Consider the following 18,774-nt stretch of genomic DNA (forward strand, 5'->3'; position numbering starts at 1 on the left):
ACGGCGTGCAGCCCCTTGTAGTCCCCTGGGGCTGACTCCCTGCAGCCGCCCCCGTCCTCCGCCCGGCTTGTGCAGCCTGGCCCTGCCCGCCGCTGCCGGCCCGCGTCTCAGGCTGGGTGTCGGGGGGGACGCTCTGTGCCCATTTAACTTAGTTCTGTCAGTCAAGGGCTGCTCTGTACAGATCCGAGCCTCGGAGGCTCCCCCTCCGTCCCGCTGGCCTCTCAGTTGGAGAGGGGAGACCCAGCGAGCGAGCGCCAGTCCTCCTTTTCCGCCCCCTCCCCGCGGGACCCGTCCCGCGCTGCTTTGCCTTTTGTTCTTCCTTTTCTCCTACCAGATTTTTGGCGTCTTTATCTTTTGAAGAGGGCGATGTTCTGTTGGAGTTCCGCAGGTGCTCTGGTTGGCTGAGTGGGTCTGTAGTTGTGGGTCTTGGTGTATTTGTGGGAGAGGGTGAGCTGCGAGCGCCCTTCTACTCCGCCATCTTCTCCGTGGATCCGAGGGTGCCTTTGAAGAGGCAGAGTCATGAGCTTCTTTCCAGTCCCTGTGGCCTGGAGGGCCTTGACTGTTCAAGGTCTTACTTTCTCTCTCTGGGCCAGGAGGAAAAATTGCGACTCTGCTCTAGCTTCGGACCTGGCTGGTCTAGGGAGGCAAGCTGGCAGGATTTCATATTCATTTCCAGTACTTCTTTCTCAGGATCCTCCCCTAGAGGCTATAGACCTAAAAATTCAGTTCAGAGGGGCATCATACATACCAAGAAGGAAACAATAGCAAATTTAATAATTGGTGGTAGGTGGGAAAGTTTTTAGAAAAAATTATACTCTCCTCACACCTTATCCCAGACTAGATTCCAGCTAAAGAATTCAAATGAAATGTTTAAATAAAGCAATAAGATATTATTGAATATTTAACTGACCTCTGAATGGATAGTGATAAATTGGAATCTGAAATATTAAAATTCTACAAAGACTAAAGAGAAGGTGTTGCATGGCTGGAATTTTTTTTAAGCAAATGGGGCAAAGAGTGAATATCCTTTATTTACATAGACTTTACCGATTAGCAATAGAAACATCCTAGTGGATAAAGGGTGAAGGATAGGAGCAATTTATAACTGGCCAATAAATCTGAAAAAAAAAAATAGTGAGTTCTATTTTTAATCAAAGTAAATGCAAAATTAAATAATAAAATATATTGTTCATTTGTCTAATTGGCAACACATTTTGAGGAATGATCATGTTCTTGGCTGGTAGAACTAGTGACATAATTTGCAGGGTCTAGTGCAAAATGAAAACGTGGCGCCCCCTGCTTAAAATAAGGAGAATCTCAAGACAATAGAAGAGAGCATTAAACTAAACTTGAGGCCTTTCTGAGGCTCTGTGTGACTGTACTGCTTACACACCTATGACACTGGCCCTATTGACTGGCAAGATGGTTATGTAATCTTATATACTGAGTTTGGAAGAAGAAATTGGTGGAAGCCTTTGGGAGGGAAATTTCGCAGATTGTAGTAAGGACTTTTTAAAAAGTTCATACTCTTTGTCTAGCTAATTGCACTTTTAGGAATCTGTCCTAGAAGGAAACGATCAGAGATGTGGACGAACACTTAGTTTCAGTGATACTCAGCGCCTTACGGTTTATAATAATGGAAGAAAAAATGCCTTCAAACGTCAAGACTGCTGAATTATGTCATAGAAGTAACAGGTGTATATTTTTTAGCGGGAAGGAGAAAAGAAAAAAAAATGTATCTCCAAAGTGGCAGTTTTGTTTGTGGCTTCATAGAGTGAATGCAGCTTTTATAGAAGAAAAATATTTTTTATTTTCCTGATCATAGGACACAGAAGGTTCACTGTAGGACATTTGAAATTAAAAAGTAGTTTTGAGGGAGGAAGTGAAAAATCACCTGTAAAAATAATTTACAATCTCACTGCTCATAGATAACCCCTAGTACAGTATTTTGTTTTACTTCCCTTTTTCTTCCCAGTGCTTTATATGGTTAAGTATATATTCTATATTCAAGTTTGTTTCCTACTTTTCTTCTTTTTTAGTAAGGGGAGACTTCATTTGAAAGGATTATTGCATGGGGGTGGGGGGAGAGGGACTGTTGCCATAGGGAGCATGCAGGTGTGTGAAGAGTTAAGCAAAAAGTGTTTTCTTTTACAGAGAGGAGTAACATGGCGAGAAAATTTTTTGCCCTAAGCCCAGTCAGTTCTCAGGAAGGACTGCATGCTGGCCCAGGCTGAGAGTGGACCAAAGTTCAGAGGCCTGAAGAAGAGAAGCTTAACTGCAGTTTGTCCAGTTGATTAATGGGGATGAAACAATTCAGCTAATCATTTAAGGCAAAGAATGGGAATTTGTACGGTTAGTGTCTAGCTTTGTCTCTGGTCAGCAATGGGACATCCTTGAGTGTTAACCTGTTTCCTACTTTTTCACTTAATATTACAACCTAGAGGATTCTCCAACTATAAAACACAGCTAAAAAATTTAGTGAAATATACATACAGAAAAGGGCACAAACCATTAAGTAGATAGCTGTTTCCACAAAATGAACACAGTGTCCATGTCATGAGCGACTAGATTAAGAAAACTGAACATTACCAGCTTTCCAGAAATTCCGTATGTTGTCCCCTCCTGGTCATTACCACTGCCCCGCCATCCCAGTCCCAACTGTAACCACTGTTCTGACTTGTAACACCTTAGATTTGTCTTGCTTATTTGTGACCTATAAATAAATGGACTCATATAATGTGGGCCTCTTATTTTTGAGCCTGGTTTCTTTTGCTCAACAGCAGGGTACATCCATGTTCTCAGTTCTGTTTAGAACTCCACCGTGTGAGTGTACCGCTGTACTGTGGCTCCGTCTCCTAACACTTACTATTGTCTGATTTTTTTCATTTTCAGCATTCTGGAGGGTGTGTAGTGATATATCTCATTGTGGTTTTAATTCATACTTCTCTGATAACTAATGAAGTTGAGCCCTGTTTCACATATTTTCTGACCACTTATCTGTCTTCTTTTAGGCAGTACCTGCTCAAATCTTTTAACCTTTTTGCCCTTCTTTTGTCTGCTTCTTTCTTACTGATTTGTATGATTTTTAAATGTATTTTGCATGTGAATCCTGTCCTTTGTAGGATATATGTATTGTCAGGCTCTTTCCTCTTTCTGTATTAACTCATTTATTTTTTTGAAATGAAATTCTTCTGTGGCTCATCAGTTAGTTCAGTTTGTTGTGGTTTGGGGTTCAAGTCTCTTTTTCCTTCATTGCCATCTCTGAAATATTTCCAGCCTGTATCTGTGGGTCTTCCAGACCTGGGAATGTGACTGAGGAAGCATCCTGTCTGTAGATGTACAAATCTTTGTGAGTGTTCATTTTAGGCTTTTGTCTGAAGTGAGCTAACTTCCTCTGCTTCAAATGACCTCTGCTGGGCGGTCCTGACTGTGCAAGCCCTTTGTGAATCTCTCTGTAATTTCTGCAGGCCCTTTCCTCATCTGAGACAGCTCTGCCCGCCATCTTCCACAACAGTGGGCTCTGAAGCAGCCTGCCTTTTAGAGAACCTCTGTCCTTTGAAGGGCAAGCTATAGAGACGCTGTGCGTGGCGGAGGCTTTGGAGGCCTTGAGGGCCCGCTCTTTCTCCTGTGTGATCAAGAAGAGAGCCTAGAAAACATCCCTGTGAGAACCCAGGGGCTCCCCCAGGGGCTCCGAAAGCTCCTTGTCAAACGCTCAGGCATTTTCAGAACCAGCCAGTGGCCGGGCCTCACCAAGCTCTAAGCCAAATCCAGGAGCTCTGCTGGCAGTGGCTGCAGCCTGAGATCCACACCACGGAGCAGATGATGGAGCAGCTGGCGCTGCAGCAGTTTCTCAACACCCTGCCAAAGGAGCTTCAGACATGGGCGAGGCTGAGACAGCCCAGGAGCAGCAAGGAAGCAGCAAACCTGGTGGCAAGCTTGGTCCAGGCGTGCGAGGAGAAAGGTGAGAGGGCAAGGAGGCAACTGGCTGTCTGCGTTTATTGAACATTTGCTGTATGCCAGGCACCTAATAGCTGAATAAAAATTTGTTATGAAGGAATGAATTTTATAATCCAATCTAATCTGCCTAATCTCGTGTGGGATGAAAGAAATTTTGGGTTTGGCTTTTGCTTCTAATATTTATTATTTCTCTGAGAGTACCCCTTCTCTCCAGATTCTCCCCCACCAATATTTCTTACTGAGCCTGAACTTTAGTGTCAACACAAAACAAAATAACACACACTGCCAAACAATGAGGGCATAAAATGTGGGAAATACGAGACCTAGAGATTTAACTTCTGCCTTGAAAACTCACGTTACTAGATTGGAACTGAGGGCATTTCAATAATGAGAGAAGAAAGCTGTTCACTCCTAATAGTCCTTTGAATAAAATCGATACTAAAAGTATTGTTTGGGTACATATAGAGAGAGACAAGGAGAGAAAGGCAAGGGAACAAGACTGGGGTGTGGAACAGTGGGGTGCGTTAAGTATATTTTAAAATGTAAATGAATACATTTAAAATAAACATGAGGGTTATGCATGCTGAATGCTGATAAAGCATGAATTAAGGATTATGATTAATCCAGTTCCGCACACCTGCATTCCTTACAAGACTTTTGAAGATGTTGGTGAACATGTTGGGCACTTAAAATGTATTATATTCTGGGTATTTTATAATAATTTATTTACTTCTCTTAATAGCTCTTCAAGTAGGTATTACCCTCCTTCCATAAATGAGAAAGGGGCACAAAGAAGTTGAGTAGCGTGCCTGTGGCCCCATGGTGAGTAAAGGCAGTCAGGATTCAGACTGTGTGACTGGCTCCAGCGTCGGTGCTCTTAGTCGAGCTGTTACACTGCCTCCAGCCGACACAGGGTTTTGTCGCACAGAGGTTATGAACTTGGCCAAGGGAGAGCTACTGATAGAGCTGCAATTCAGGGAAAACGAAAGAGCTCTAGGATGTGAGAGAGAAGCGACATTGTACTTGAAATGAGACTGCAGGCAAGGAAGGCCTTCAAGGTTCAGGTTTCTGTAGGGAAGCTGGTGGTTGTCTTCTCCATCAATGAGTGAAAAAAATGTAGGAAAAGCTTAGTAATAAGAGACGTCATTTTAACAAATGCATACTGTGTACTTTACCTGTATAATGGTTCTTCCTTACAAGAGCCCGTAGAAGTGTAGGTGTTATCATCATTTCCATGCTGCAGCTGAGAAACTGAGGTTCCCTGGTGACTGAGGGACAGGGAGGTTAGGGCCACTGATGTAAATGAAGAGGGAGCTTGTGCTTTGTTTGGAAGGCACTGGGAAGCATTGGAGGGATCAGAGCTGGGCTTCTTCTTGGGACTTGCTGTACTGAACTGAGAAATGATTTCTGTAGTCTTTCTCTTGTCATAGGAAGTCCAGAACTGCTGCTCCCTCCATGGCAGGACGGGGTGGTGTGCGGGTGGCAGGCTACTCTGTGTCTGTGGGCGCTGCCAGACTGGACTCAGCTTCATGGTCACTGCTTTCTCCCTTCTAGTTTTCCCTGCTCAGGACCCTGTCCTTGCAGAAAAGAACACCAGAGAACACCGAAGGAAGAGCACAGACAGCGCGCCGGCCGTTAGACCTCAGGTGAGCCAGGCTGCCTTCCGACTCAGTTCTCCAGTCTGGGGACCTCTCCTTCCTGATTCCCAGACCTTCCCTATCCACTTAAACCATGGCCTCTCTTCCTGAAAGTCTTTATATAAACATCACCTAACTGAGCCTTTCCCTGGCTTCCATATCAAACATGTTCTTCCGACTCTTGTTTTTCCCCTTTCCTGCTTTATTTTTCTCTGTCACACTTATCACCACCCCACATACGATATCTAACTTTTTCCTTCTCTTTCTGTCTTGAATCAATTTCTATTTGTGTGGTGTCCCCTTTTATCTCCACTTTTGGCTTCTTCACGTGGCTGTACTGTTACTATGCTCCTTTTATATGTGAGGTAAGTGGCAGCCATTACAGGCACATGATGCTGTTAGGAGGTTTCCCTTTTTTTTTAATGTGCTCCTTGATGTTCTTGTTAAATCACTTTTTGAAGTCTAGAGGAAATTAGTATACTGCAGTTCCTTCAGAACCAGAAAAAATTAATGGGAGGAGGGTAATGATTAGGGGAAAAAATGTCTAAAAATGCTCCTTGAGGGAGAGATAAGGGGACAAAAGTTGAGAAACTGTGTTCTAGATGATCTGTACCTGAGAGTAGCTCTCTGTCCCTACGATGTCCACGTCAAGGATCCCACGTGCAGATGCCCACAGGGACTGCTGAGGAATATAAATGAATTTATAAGTAGGTGGATTATGAGAAAGTAGGGGGCACCTGCTCCATCTAAGGGGCAGCTGTGACTCAGCTTTAGCTGATGGTGCCATGTGAGAATGTGCGCCTAGTGCCCCAGGTCTTTTGATTTTTTAAAGAGAAGCCAGAAACCCAGTGAATAATATGAAATCTACAGTTTTTTTTGATGCTGGCAGCTGATATGAATTTTGAAAAGAGTAAAAAACCCATGTGAGCCAAATAAATGCCTCTAAGAGCTGGACAGCCAGTACATGCCCCCTGGTGTAAGTCAGATGTTCATTGATCTGCGCGCTGTTTCTGTGAAAACACGAGAGAGAGATATTAGTAAAATTGGGTATCATGGTCTTACATAGTCTTTTTTTTTTTGGCACTTGATTGTGCTGTTTTATTTATTTATTTATTTATTTATTTATTTATTTATTTATTTATTTATTTATTCATTCATTCATTCATTCAATTTTTCAGGAAGGCCTATCTTTTTTAGAATACATTTTTTACTGAAGTATAGTCAGTTTACAATGTTATGTCAATTTCTGGTGTACAGCACAATACTTCAGTCATATAGGAACATACATATATATATTTTCATTTTGCATATTCTTTCACCATAAGTTACTACAAGATATTGAATATTGTTCCCTGTGCTATACAGTATAAACTTGTTGTTTATTTATTTTACATATATTAGTAATATATATATTAGTAATGCAGTTAGTATATGCATTATTCTCTTGTTAGTTCATGTGTGTAAGCCTTTTTTTTCCCAGTTAAGATTACAAATCATAGCAGGCAGAGTCCCATCTTTTATTTCTTTTTCTTTAACATTTTTTATTGCATTATAGTCATTTTACAATGTTGTGTCAAATTCCAGTGTAGAGCACAATTTTTCAGTTATATATGAACATACATACATTCATTGTCACATTTTTTTTTCTCTGTGAGCTACCACAAGATCTTGTATATATTTTCCTGTGCTATACTGTATAATCTTGTTTATCTATCACTATATACAAATTTTGAACTCCTAGTCTATCCCTCCCACCTCCCCTGGCAACCACAAGTTTGTATTTTATGTCTATGAGTCTGCTTCTGTTTTGTATTTATGTTCTTTTTTTTTTTTTTTTTTTTTTTAGATTCCACATATGAGCGATCTCATATGGTATTTTTCTTTCTCTTTCTGGCTTACTTCACTTAGAATGACATTCTCCAGGAACATCCATGTTGCTGCAAATGGCATTACGTTTTCAGTTTTCATGGCTGAATAGTATTCCATTGTATAAATATACCACATCTTCTTTATCCAGTCATCTGTCAATGGACATTTAGGCTGTTTCCACGTCTTGGCTATTGTAAATAGAGCTGCTATGAACATTGGGGTGCAGGTGTCATTTTGAAGTAGGGTTCCTTCTGGATATATGCCCAGGAGCGGGATTCCTGGGTCATATGGTAAGTCTATTCCTATTCTTTTGAGGAATCTCCATACTGTTTTCCACAGTGGCTGCACCAAACTGCATTCCCACCAGCAGTGTAGGAGGGTTCCCTTTTCTCTACAGCCTCTACATAGTCTTTTAATAACTGCTTTTTACGTTCACCCTTCGGTTACCAAGATTGCTTCATGTAACTGTAGTTAATTAGTTTGTATTGCTGAAATATTATTCCATTGTATGGCTATACTATATAATACACTATCTCCTCTACTATAAATGAATGTTTGGATCTTTTCTAGATTTTGGATGTTCTAAGCAGCACTGTGATGAACATGTCTGTCTCTAAGCGCACATGAGCAAATACACCTAGGAATAGAATTTCTCAGTCCAAAGTGGTTTACTAATTCACATTTTCCTTAGCATCTCATAAGAGGTCCCAAAGGGCCACATTCCAGATAATATTTGGTATTGTCAGACTTTTTAATCTTTGCTTTATACCTCTGAATGGGTGTAAAATTGTACTTTGTCATTTTGAAATGCATTTCTTGCTTATTAGTAAGGTTGAGTATTGCTTCATATTTAGAGCTCTCTGTTTCTTACAGATGAGCCACTGTGGCTTCACCTGTCTACCCTCAGAAAGCCTGTAAGGAAGAACCAGAGCCAGAACTTAAACCCACCTCTGATTCCTGAGGCTGAGGCACACTGCCAGCCTTTAATTATCTGCATTTTTTCTTTCTTTATAAAGTGATTCAAAAGGATCTTTCTTCTCCAACCCAAATCTGAGACAGAAACTGTCTCAGAAATGTTCCCACTTCTCTCAGACTACAAGACACAGAAAGGTGTATTGCTAGGTCCTTGAAACCTCTGGATTAGAACACTTGGATTAGAAGCTTTCTGCTTGTCTGAGTGTCTGCTTCATGGTCACTCCTCTCTCATCAGACGCCATTCCCCCCCTCAGGATAATTCCTGGATTTCGATCATTTAGGAGTGTTTCATTTCAGGAGTTGGTGACTTTCAAGGATGTGGTTGTGGACTTCAGTCCAGAAGAGTCAACCTACCTTAGTGCTGCTCAGAGGCATCTCTACCGGGAGGTGATGCTGGAGAACTACAGGAACCTGGTGTCCCTGGGTGAGTGGTGACGGCCTAAACTGTCTCAGACGCCGCCGTATGTCCCCTGGGGGCAAGGTTGCTGGAGACAGGCTTCATTTCTCTTCTGTGTGAATTTTCATCTTCCTTATTATCTCAGAGTTTCTGGAACTCAGGCTAGGAGCTCCCGTGGATACAGGACAGAACCCCCAAGTTATGAGTTTCCTTCGACAGGGCACCAGTTCCCTAAACCCGACATTATCTCACGGCTGGAAGAGGAGGAGGCTTGCGCAGCGGAGGGAGACGGCAGCGCAGTGATGTGTCCAGGTGAGCGAGGAGTGACGGGAGGCCCTGGGGACAGTTGTGGGAGGGCAACCCCAGTCAGCAGGAGGGGGCCAGTGCTGTCCTCAAAGCCCGCTCAGCTTGGGGAGAAGGCGGCAGGTGCCCTCGCCTCAGGGGCTCGCGCGACTTGACCACCCCTTGTGCGCTCAGTCCTTCCTTTCATCTCGTCTCCGAAGCGCCTCTCTTCCTGCAGCTTGAGTTCCTCTCCTGCCCAGCTCCAGGGAGGCCAGTTTCCCTTTTCTCTAGTGTTCCACCGCTGTATGCATTCGTGCCTTTCCCCAGCAGCACGAATCAAAGGGCTTTCCTCTCTAGCTGAGATAAGCAAAAGCCTTGGCGTGATACCGCTTCTCTTCCCGGCTGCTTCCCGTTGTCCCTCATGGCAGCTCCTCAGACTTGTTGACACCCAAGCCCGCTCTTCCCTCCTGAGCTCCCTACGGTCTGGTTTCCGACCCCCACCTCTGCCCCCGCCAACAGACACTCATACTGTGTTCTAAAACTTCCCCAGAAGGTTCCCACTGACACACTTTTGTCCCAAAGACAAGAAACTTCTAGACTTTACTTCCCCAAACTCTGTAGCTACAGTATAATAATGTTTACCATCTTTATGAAATCCTCCTCTTTGAATTGGGTCACCATGTGTATCAGCCAGGATCATCACTGTCCTTCAGTTGCTGTGAAAGAAAACCACACCCAAACTGGTATAAGCCACAGGCGGATCATCAGCTTATGATGCTGGACAGCTGGGCTTGAGGGCGGTCGGATGTAGGGCTCAGTGATGTCATTACGGACCACTGGTTTCATTTTCTCTCTTCACTCTGCCAACAGGTCATAAATATGCTTTCTTGTTTCTGTCTGAAGGGCAGGCATGTCCAAGGAGCATTCTCCAGAGTGAGGAAGCTGCTTTTCCAGAAGCCCTTGCACACCTGTCCTCGTTTCCCACTGTTGCGTGTTGGGCCACATCCCATCCCCGAACTAGTAGCTGTGCCCAGTCTGGTGCTAAGTGACACAGCCCTCCCTGCCTTTCCCCACGCGGGCAGAGAGGTGGATGCCCAAATGAAGTTCAGGGACCTACCAGGGACGCCTCTGCCTGCCTCTCTGTTTCCTTCATTGCCTTCTCTTCTTTACTGTAGTTTGTTCGTTCATTCGTTTATTTATACAGTCGTTCCACAGAGATGTATTGAGCTTCCGTGGTGGGCCAGGCATTCTCTCACACAGACAGAATCTCTTCATGGAGCTTGCGTTCCAACAGGGGTGATGCCTGATGAACAGACAAATAGAGTCAGAGTGTGAAGCAGACAGAGTGGCATGTGGGAGGCTGCTTGAGATGGGGTCAGCAGGAAAGGCCTCGCTGAGGAGGATGTGAGTGAGACGAGAAGGAGCCCCACAGAATCTTGAGGAGGAGTGTTGCCGGTGGGGGGACAGCACCCAGCAAGGCCCCGAGGTTGGAACGAGCTTGGGGGTTCCCCAAACAGAAAGGGGAGCTCTGTGGTCTGAAGTGGAAGGCGGTGCAAGATCTGCTTGGAGTCACGCTAATTAAAATGACATAGAATTTAAATGTAGTTTCTCAGTCAACCAGGCACGTTTCAGGTGCTCACCAGCCGCATGAGCCTGAATCGCTGCTGTGTCGACTCCAAAAATACGGACCATTTGCGTCACTGCAGGGCGTTCTGCTGGGCGGCACTGTTCTGGAAAGATCCCTCTGGCTGTTCTCTGGAAAATGGGCTTTAGGTGGGCCAGCAGAGAAGCCATTTGGGAGTCTGGAAGTCCAGCAGCCTAGAGCTGGCAGAGGCCGGTGCTGTGACTGCAGAGCGGTTGGCTCTGAGGTGTCCTGTGAGCGTAGACCTGGTGGAATGGGACACTGGCCGCGCGGCAGGGCGAGGAGCAGGCCTCGGGGGACTGGGCTGCCTCTCCGTCTTCCACGCTGAGTCCTCTCTCCGAGGACTATTCCTAAGCGATGTAATCTATTGTGATCCCTTTATAAAGCACAGACTTCTGACCATCTCTTACCACCTTCAAAATAAAATCCAAACTTCTAGCAAAACATTTAAATCCTTCCCAGTCTGGCCTAAAATTCACATCCCAGCCTTGTCTCTCACAGACACTCCAGGTGAAAACCTGTGTGGCTGGCTCCCCAGGACTGTGTACTTTCACAGCTCAGCGTCTTTGCTCAGGGTCTTGTAAAGCTTGCACCCCCGTCATGGCTTCCTGAGTCCCAGTGCCATCCCGTCTGCTAAGCATTTCCTGCTCCTCCGTGGACTCGGTTCCCCCATCTCTTCTCCCACAGTCATTGATGGTCTGACTAGAGCCCTTTCTGCAGACTTGTCATGACCATCTGGTTGGATAATGCCTTGCTCAAAAGAGGTGTTCAATAAATGTTGAACTGAAGGGAATGGGGTAAGACAAGAGACTGGGAACCAAGAACAGAGTTAAAGTCCTTTTGCTTCCTTCTGAGCAAGAGGCTGTTGACATGTTCATTCCGGTGTTTCCCCACTGGTCCTGCAGAACTATGGAAGCAGACATTCTTTTTTAAAAAAGTGTTCCGGAGTGAGATGAGTTTGAGAAACGCCGTGTACTGTACTTCTCTTTGAGATCTGAGATGCCAGTTACAGGTCTGGAGAGTCCTACAGGAGTGAAACCTGCTGGACTTAAATCATACAGTATCTGCCAGATTGACTTGACAGTGGAGTCCTTTTATGGCCACAGTGATCAGTTCTTCAGAAGAGTGGTGACCTGCCGACCGTGGTCTGGAAAGTGCTGACAAACCCCAGTCCCAGCTCTTTCTCTGGTCTCTTCTGCATTCTCCTGTGTCTGCATCTTTGTCAGGTTCAGTCCTCCTGAATGGTCTCTCTTCTGCCTCATTCTCACCCTTCCTTGCTTACCATGCTTTCCATCCTTCTCCCATTCTCTCCTAAGTTTCCCAGAAAACTCTCAAACCTCCATAAGGACTATTCTGTTATTTTTGGTCTCTTCTGTTTCTACTATAGTGATGTGTCTCTCTGCATAAAAAAGTAGAGGAACTTTTATGTTTCTTTTAGATTTGGAGAAAAAACCTGAAACCAAAGATCTGACTCCAAAGCAAAGCTTGCCTATAGAAAAGTCATCCTCAGGGGCAGGAGTGGAGGATTTGGAGGTAGGTAACTTCTCACGTGCCCATGGAGGAGAGTCTTCTCCTGATCATCCATTGGATTTGCACCAGATGAACCAGGAGAAACTTTTGAGTCCTGTTAGAATGAGTGACCCCAAGACCCTTGCTCAGGAAAGAAGCCATGACAGCGATGAATTTGAGAGAAGCTCAGATCTTACTAAACAGTCAGAGGGTCTTCTAGGAAAGGACCCCCAGAAATGCACCACTTCTGGAATTTGCGCAAGTCCCCAGCCGGTGGACTGTGGGCCTTTCCTCCAAGAGGACAAACCCAGCAGGTGTGAACTTCGTGAAAGAAGCTTTAGTACCCAGATGGCCCGCGAGAGGCACGAGCAGACCCACACGGGGAAGAAACCCTTTGAGTGTGACCGGTGTGGCGAAGCCGTCTACCTCATGCCACACCCCACCAGACATCAGAAGACCCATTCCGGGGAGAAGGCCCCTGGATGCAATGAAGGTGGAAGGTCTCTCATCCCACAGGCAAATATCTGTGGCCTCGTGGGAACGCACAGTCAGGAGGACTACTACGAATGTTTGCAGTGTGGCAGAGCTTTTGTCCAGGACGTGCATTTTTTTCAGCATCTCAAAGCTCATGAGGCAGAAAAAGCCCTTCCACCTGTGTTGCCCCGCAACAAGACGTACTTAATTCGATATCAGCAGAAACATGGCTACATTGGAGAGAGAGCCTGTCAGTGTTGTGACTGTGGCAAAGCTTTCGGTCGGAGTTCACATCTCATTCAACACTATCGAATTCATGCTCAACAGAGGCCTTACCAGTGTCAGCTATGTGGGAAGTGTTTCAGCCGACCCTCACACCTCACTCAACATTATCAACTCCATTCTCAACAGAGAACCACTGAGTGCAATTACTGCTGAAAAACCTTCAGTCAGAACCTTGTCAACATCTTTGACTTTCTCCTAGAGAGAAACCCTTTGAGTGCTCTGAATACGAGAAGGCCTTCCACCAGCCCTCACGCTGTTTTAACAGTTGGAAGAGTCGTCGTGGTGTCATCAGAAAACAGCGACTGGTTACAAGAGTATAGAACAAGCTTTTTGCAGAAGGAGAGTCAGCACATGTGTCAGTCACCCAGGAAAATACCTTACAAAGAATTTTTTTGTTGTGTAGGAAAGACATTAATAGATTTTTCCCTTCTTTGGTGGTATCCATAAAATGGAGAACATTATTTTGACATCTCAACAAAAACTTTTGGCTGGAATTGGGCTCAAGACAGGAATTCTGTTGCCTGAGTTTTTATAGAAGTGTTTATGTACAGTATCTTTACCATACGGGAGGTATGGGCACAGGACATGATAAAAAGATTCTTGAAGTGTGTCTGTACTGATCCATCCACCAAGCTGAAGTAACTGGTGATACGTTTACATAGTACCTCATAATTTGCAAAGCACTGCCATATATGTTATTTGATATTTTAAGGAATGCTGCGTGTATGTACCTAGTGTGAGGATATTTTTTCAGAAGTAGCAAACTTGAAACTCCAGGTTGTCATTTGATTTGACCTAGATTGTAAGTGATGGGGCAGGAACTGAACCCAGGTTTGGTTTGGTGTGGTTTTTGAGATTCCGTGAGATTTGTCTCATATCTTGATGTTCAACCCAGGTGTTTATATTCCTGCCAATCCTCTTTGAAGAAAAGGTATGAGACTGACTGCAGCCATCTTCCTTTTCAGTGATCCCAACATTGTTTCACAGCAAATCAGATGGGGACACCTGTAGTGTCAGGGCTCAGAGAGCTTTGTCAGGGTGAAGTTCTGATAACCAAAGTGGTTATCGTGATTTAGGATAAGATGATGAATTTTTGAGACACTGAATCAGGGAACTTTTTTTGCTAAACACTTCCTTGTAATTGCTCTCGTAGAGCATAAGCCGCTACTGATCAAGCAGAACTTCTGTGCAGTTTTCCGTAGTCATTTGGGGATTTGGGGGTGTCTTATTTTTCTTTGTTTCCCTCTCCTTCCTTTTAAAACATGCTGTTTGAAAACAGTATTTCTGCTTTTCTTGGACTCTGACATTATCCGCACAGCCAGCTTCACCTAAAATCCCAATTCTCTGCTGGACTTTGTTCTTTTAAAGTGTGAGCCCTGCATTGCACTAAAAACCTCTTTGAGACCATATGGCTATGATGTGAAAGTTTTCCATCGCTGACCTGAGTGATGGTCAGATGCAGAGGTGCCTGGGAGCCGGCTGCACCTGGAGTCCCAGAACCGGATTCCTTGCCTGGAGGGCGAGTTGCTGCCGTCGTTACTCACTGCCCTGCTTTTTCTTGTCCAGCCATTTTTGAGGTTGATCTGGGATGTGTAGCTCCAAAGTCATGGACTTAAGAACAGACATGACTTGTTAGACCCTGCCCCAGCCCCGTGGGCGCCAGCTGCACTGTTCCTCTTCTTCATTTGCCAAGTTCTTGAGGAAACAGCCCTCGCTGGCTGGCCCTGTCTTCCCGCCACAGCCTGCCCCCCGAGCCGCTGCACATCGGTGTCTCGTCCTGCCGCCGCCACCATAGAGGGACTTGTGGTCGGTGCATCTTACTGTTGATGGCGCTATTCAACCTTGATTTGTTTCTCATTGTGATTAATACATATCTTGCTGGAGAAACTTTGAGACTGCAAGGATCTAGTTTCTCCTCAGACTTTTACCTACTAAATTCTAACATCCAGCAAGTGGGTCTTACCTACAGCCATTTTTACTCTGTAGTATTATGGTGATTTTTTACTTTCCTTCATTCCTTCTACATTTAGTAATTAGAATGGACCTGTGAGAAAGAGTTGTCCTCCCTATTTATTCAGTTATTTATTTGTGTCAGTATGGATTCATGGATATTTATTTTATTCTATGGACTGTAATTCAATACTATCATTATTTATTTTGTTCAAATTGTTCCAGCTCTGGCCACTGGGAGTCCTTGCAAGTTGGCTCTGGTGCCTTTTCACAGATCCCATCCTCTCTGAACACTTCTTTTCCCCCCTCTCATTTCTCCCCTTCACCTGCAGGAGTGTCCTGTCATGCCTTTATGACAGTCTCTACCTCATCACTGTCTTGGGAAATCTGCTTCCTTCCCCAGGGTCATAGGTTTACTCAGGCCCTTATCAATCTGTCATTTCATGTCTTCCTCCCCATTTTCTGCTAAATCTACATTCTACCTGGATTGTTATTTACTTAACATGTTTTCTTTTCAATTGTGTCATCTCTGTTGTTTTTTAAGTTCAATACATCTACTTAAAGGGGAAAATTTTAAATCAGCTCAAACAAAGCATTTTACCCAGATCACAATCAGAGTTTCCCAGTCATTCTCCAGATGTCCTTTTACAGGAGGCTAGTTTGAATCCAGATCCAAAAACATGGTCCGTCGATTGCATTTGGTTGTCTGACTCTTGAGTCTGTCTTAACCTAAAGCAGTCTCCTTTCACTGTTTTTAATGCCTTGTGTAACCCCGAGAATAATGTAGAAATATACTTCCCTCTGCTCCCCATCCAATTCCTAATATGTCTAACAGTTTTAGTATTCCTCTTATACTCAGGCTTAATTCTTTTAAATTAGAAGCACTCATTGAAAAAGATTTTAATTGTGGTAAGAAACACGTAACATAAAATCAGCCATCTCAAACATTTTAAAGTGTACAATTCAGTAGTGTTAAGTATAGTCACCTTATTGTGCAGTGGATCCTCAGGACCTTTTCATCTTGCAAAACTTAAACTCTATATCCATTAAACATTAACTCCCCATTTCTGCCTCCCTCTGGCCCTGGCAGCCATCATCCTAGCACTCATTTTTTCCTTTAAAGCTTTGTGTAATAATGTAAATAATACTGGGAGAAACTGGGTCAGCTGTCCTTCAGAATGTCCCCCTTCTGTTTGTGTCTGTTTGCTTCCTGTGATATCCTTAAGCTTCTTCCTCTCTCCTCTGTGTTTTCTGTAAACGGGTTAGCTCGAGACTCTGGAGACTTAATTAGATTCAGCTTCAGCTTCTTTGGCAAGAACAGCTAATAGGTAGTTTTGTGTCCTTTATGTCATTCCGTCAAGGTGCTTGTGATGTTGGCTTTTCCCAAAGGCCCAGCCTTTTAAAATCATTCTCCAAGCCCCGGCCCCATTCCCAGGCAGTGAGGCTTCAGAGCTTTCACTGGCACTGGATTCTTCATGGTCCACCTGCTTTAGTTCCTTACCTCTTCTATAGGCTTTTGTCTACATGCCTCCCTCCGTTACTCCACCCCGGTCTTTAGATACTTGAATTAAGAGGTGGTAGAGACGCCTCGAGGGGTCCGGTGGGGGCCATTTGTTGAGGACCGTGCCCCAGGCCTTCAGGCTTCTCAAAGAGCCTTAACTCGAGAAAATCAGGGAGCACCAGCCTTGACTTTGTTCTGATGCCTCTTTCATGCCACAAATGGCGGTGGTGACACCACGGACAGTGAACTCTTCCTGCCACCCCTGGACGATCTGGAGCTTATGGAACACACACAAGGCACTGTCTACGTGTTCTACAGGCTGTGCTCGAGCCAGCCATGACGGGGGGCCTCCGCTGTTACTTGACTTTCAGCTGCTGCTCTCCTCACTGCTGCCCTGGGGGCCCCGGGGACAGTGTTTTCCCCACCCAGTTCAGGTGTATCGGCCAGTTCGTGCACTGCTCTTGTATTCAGGTTGATTTTTTTTAAATTTAGAAACATTCATGTTCTAAGCTTTTTTTTTTTTTTTGGTAAATATGCAAGTAATACATATTCCTTGAAGAAATGTAAAAGATACATGTTTGGGTTTATTGGGGTTTTTGTGGGGAATATTTGTATTTCCCTGTCCTGGATATACTTGCTGCTAAGAGGGGTGTAACTTGTCCAGATCCTTTTCCTATGTGTAGATTTACATAGATTTTAAAATATAAAGTAGAATCATACCATTAACACTGTTTTAAAGGCTATGACTTTTATTCTGATAGATCGTGAACATCTTCCCATATTCATAAATACATCCCTCAGTTTCATCTTTCAGGACTGCCTGGTACTTGGTTGAATAGGTATGGCCTAACTTATTTCACTGGACTTCCAGGGTTGGAAATGGGGTTGCTTCTTTTATCCTTTTGTATTCCTTTGAAAACCTTTTTAAAATTTATTTCATATTTAATTATAAGTATTAACATATACTATCATATGCGGATGGGGGACAGACAAAATAGGTGAATGGGATTAAGAGGTACAAACTTCCAGCTATAAAATAAGTCACAGGGATGTAATGTACAAATAGGGAATGCAGTCAGTAATGCAGTGACAACTTTGTGTGGTGGTGGATGGTAACTGGACTCCTTGTGGTAATCATTTCATAATGTATAAAAATAGCGAGTCACTGTGTTGTACACCTGTAATTTATCTCCTATGTGTACAGTTCTGCCGTAATTACACTTCCCCATTATCTCGTGGGTCTTGGCATTTCCCTAGTGGTAGGGAATATTAGTAGGAGGAGGAGGACCTTGTTGTTTATCTATTTATATATGGTAGTTTGTAACTGCAAATCCAAAACTCCTAACTTACCCCTTCCTCCCCTTTCCCTCTTTGGTGATCATAAGTTTGTTTTCTATGTGAGTCTGTTTCCGTTTTGTAAGTAAGTTCATTTATGTCCCTTTTTTTTAAGATTCCACATATAAGTGATATCATGTGGCATTTTTCTCTTTCTGGCTTACTTAGAATGACGATCTCCAGTTCCATCCATGTTGCTGCAAATGGCATTATTTTATTATTTTTTATGGCCAAGTAGTATTTCATTGTATAAATATACCACTACTTCTTTATCCAGTCATCTGGATAAAGAACATTTAGGACATTTAGGTTGCTCCCGTGCCTTGGCTATTGTAAATAGTGCTGCTGTGAACACTGGGGTGCAGGTGTCTTTTTGAATTAGTTTTCTCCAGATATCTCTCAAGGAGTGGGATTGTTGGATCATATGGTAAGTCTGTTTTTAGTTTTTTAAGAAATCTCCATACTGTTTTCCATAGTGGCTGCACCAAACTACATTCCCACTACAAATATAGGAGGGTTCCCTTTTCTCCACACCCTCTCCAGCATTTATCACTTGCGGATTTTTTTCTCAGTCTTTTTTTTAATTGAAGTACAGTCAGTTACAGTGTGTCAATTTCTAGTATACAGCAAAATGTCCCAGTCATGCATATACATGCATATATTCATTTTCATATTTTTTATTAAAGGTTATTACAAGGTATTGAACATAGTTCCCTGTGCTATACAGCAGAAACTTTTTCTAAAATCTATTTTTATATATAGAGGTTAACATTTGTAAATATCAAATTCCCAGATTTATCCCTTCCTACACCCTTTCCCCAGTAACCATAAGATTGTTTACTATGTCTGCAGGTCTGTTTCTGTTTTGTAGGTGAGTTCATAGTGTCCTTTTTTCTTTTTTCTTTTTTTTTTAAGATTCCACATACAAGTGATATATGGTATTTGCCTTTCTCTTTCTGGC

General features: G+C 43.7%; 1 protein-coding gene across 1 annotated transcript in view; it reads left to right on the forward strand.

Annotated features, from left to right (window-relative positions):
- Positions 1–18,571, forward strand: part of ZIM2 (zinc finger imprinted 2) — a 42,324-nt gene extending 23,753 nt beyond the window's left edge. The window contains exons 2-7 of the mRNA XM_074370821.1: positions 3,639–3,961; positions 5,512–5,691; positions 8,337–8,377; positions 8,625–8,862; positions 9,055–9,147; positions 12,198–18,571. Coding sequence (XP_074226922.1) covers positions 3,639–3,961; positions 5,512–5,691; positions 8,337–8,377; positions 8,625–8,862; positions 9,055–9,147; positions 12,198–13,180 — 1,858 coding nt within the window. The 3' untranslated portion in view covers positions 13,181–18,571. The remainder of the gene's footprint in view (positions 1–3,638; positions 3,962–5,511; positions 5,692–8,336; positions 8,378–8,624; positions 8,863–9,054; positions 9,148–12,197) is intronic.
- Positions 18,572–18,774: the final 203 nt, after the last annotated feature.

Source organism: Camelus bactrianus, chromosome 9 (assembly GCF_048773025.1).
Source record: "Camelus bactrianus isolate YW-2024 breed Bactrian camel chromosome 9, ASM4877302v1, whole genome shotgun sequence".
Classification (NCBI taxonomy): Eukaryota; Metazoa; Chordata; class Mammalia; order Artiodactyla; family Camelidae; genus Camelus; species Camelus bactrianus.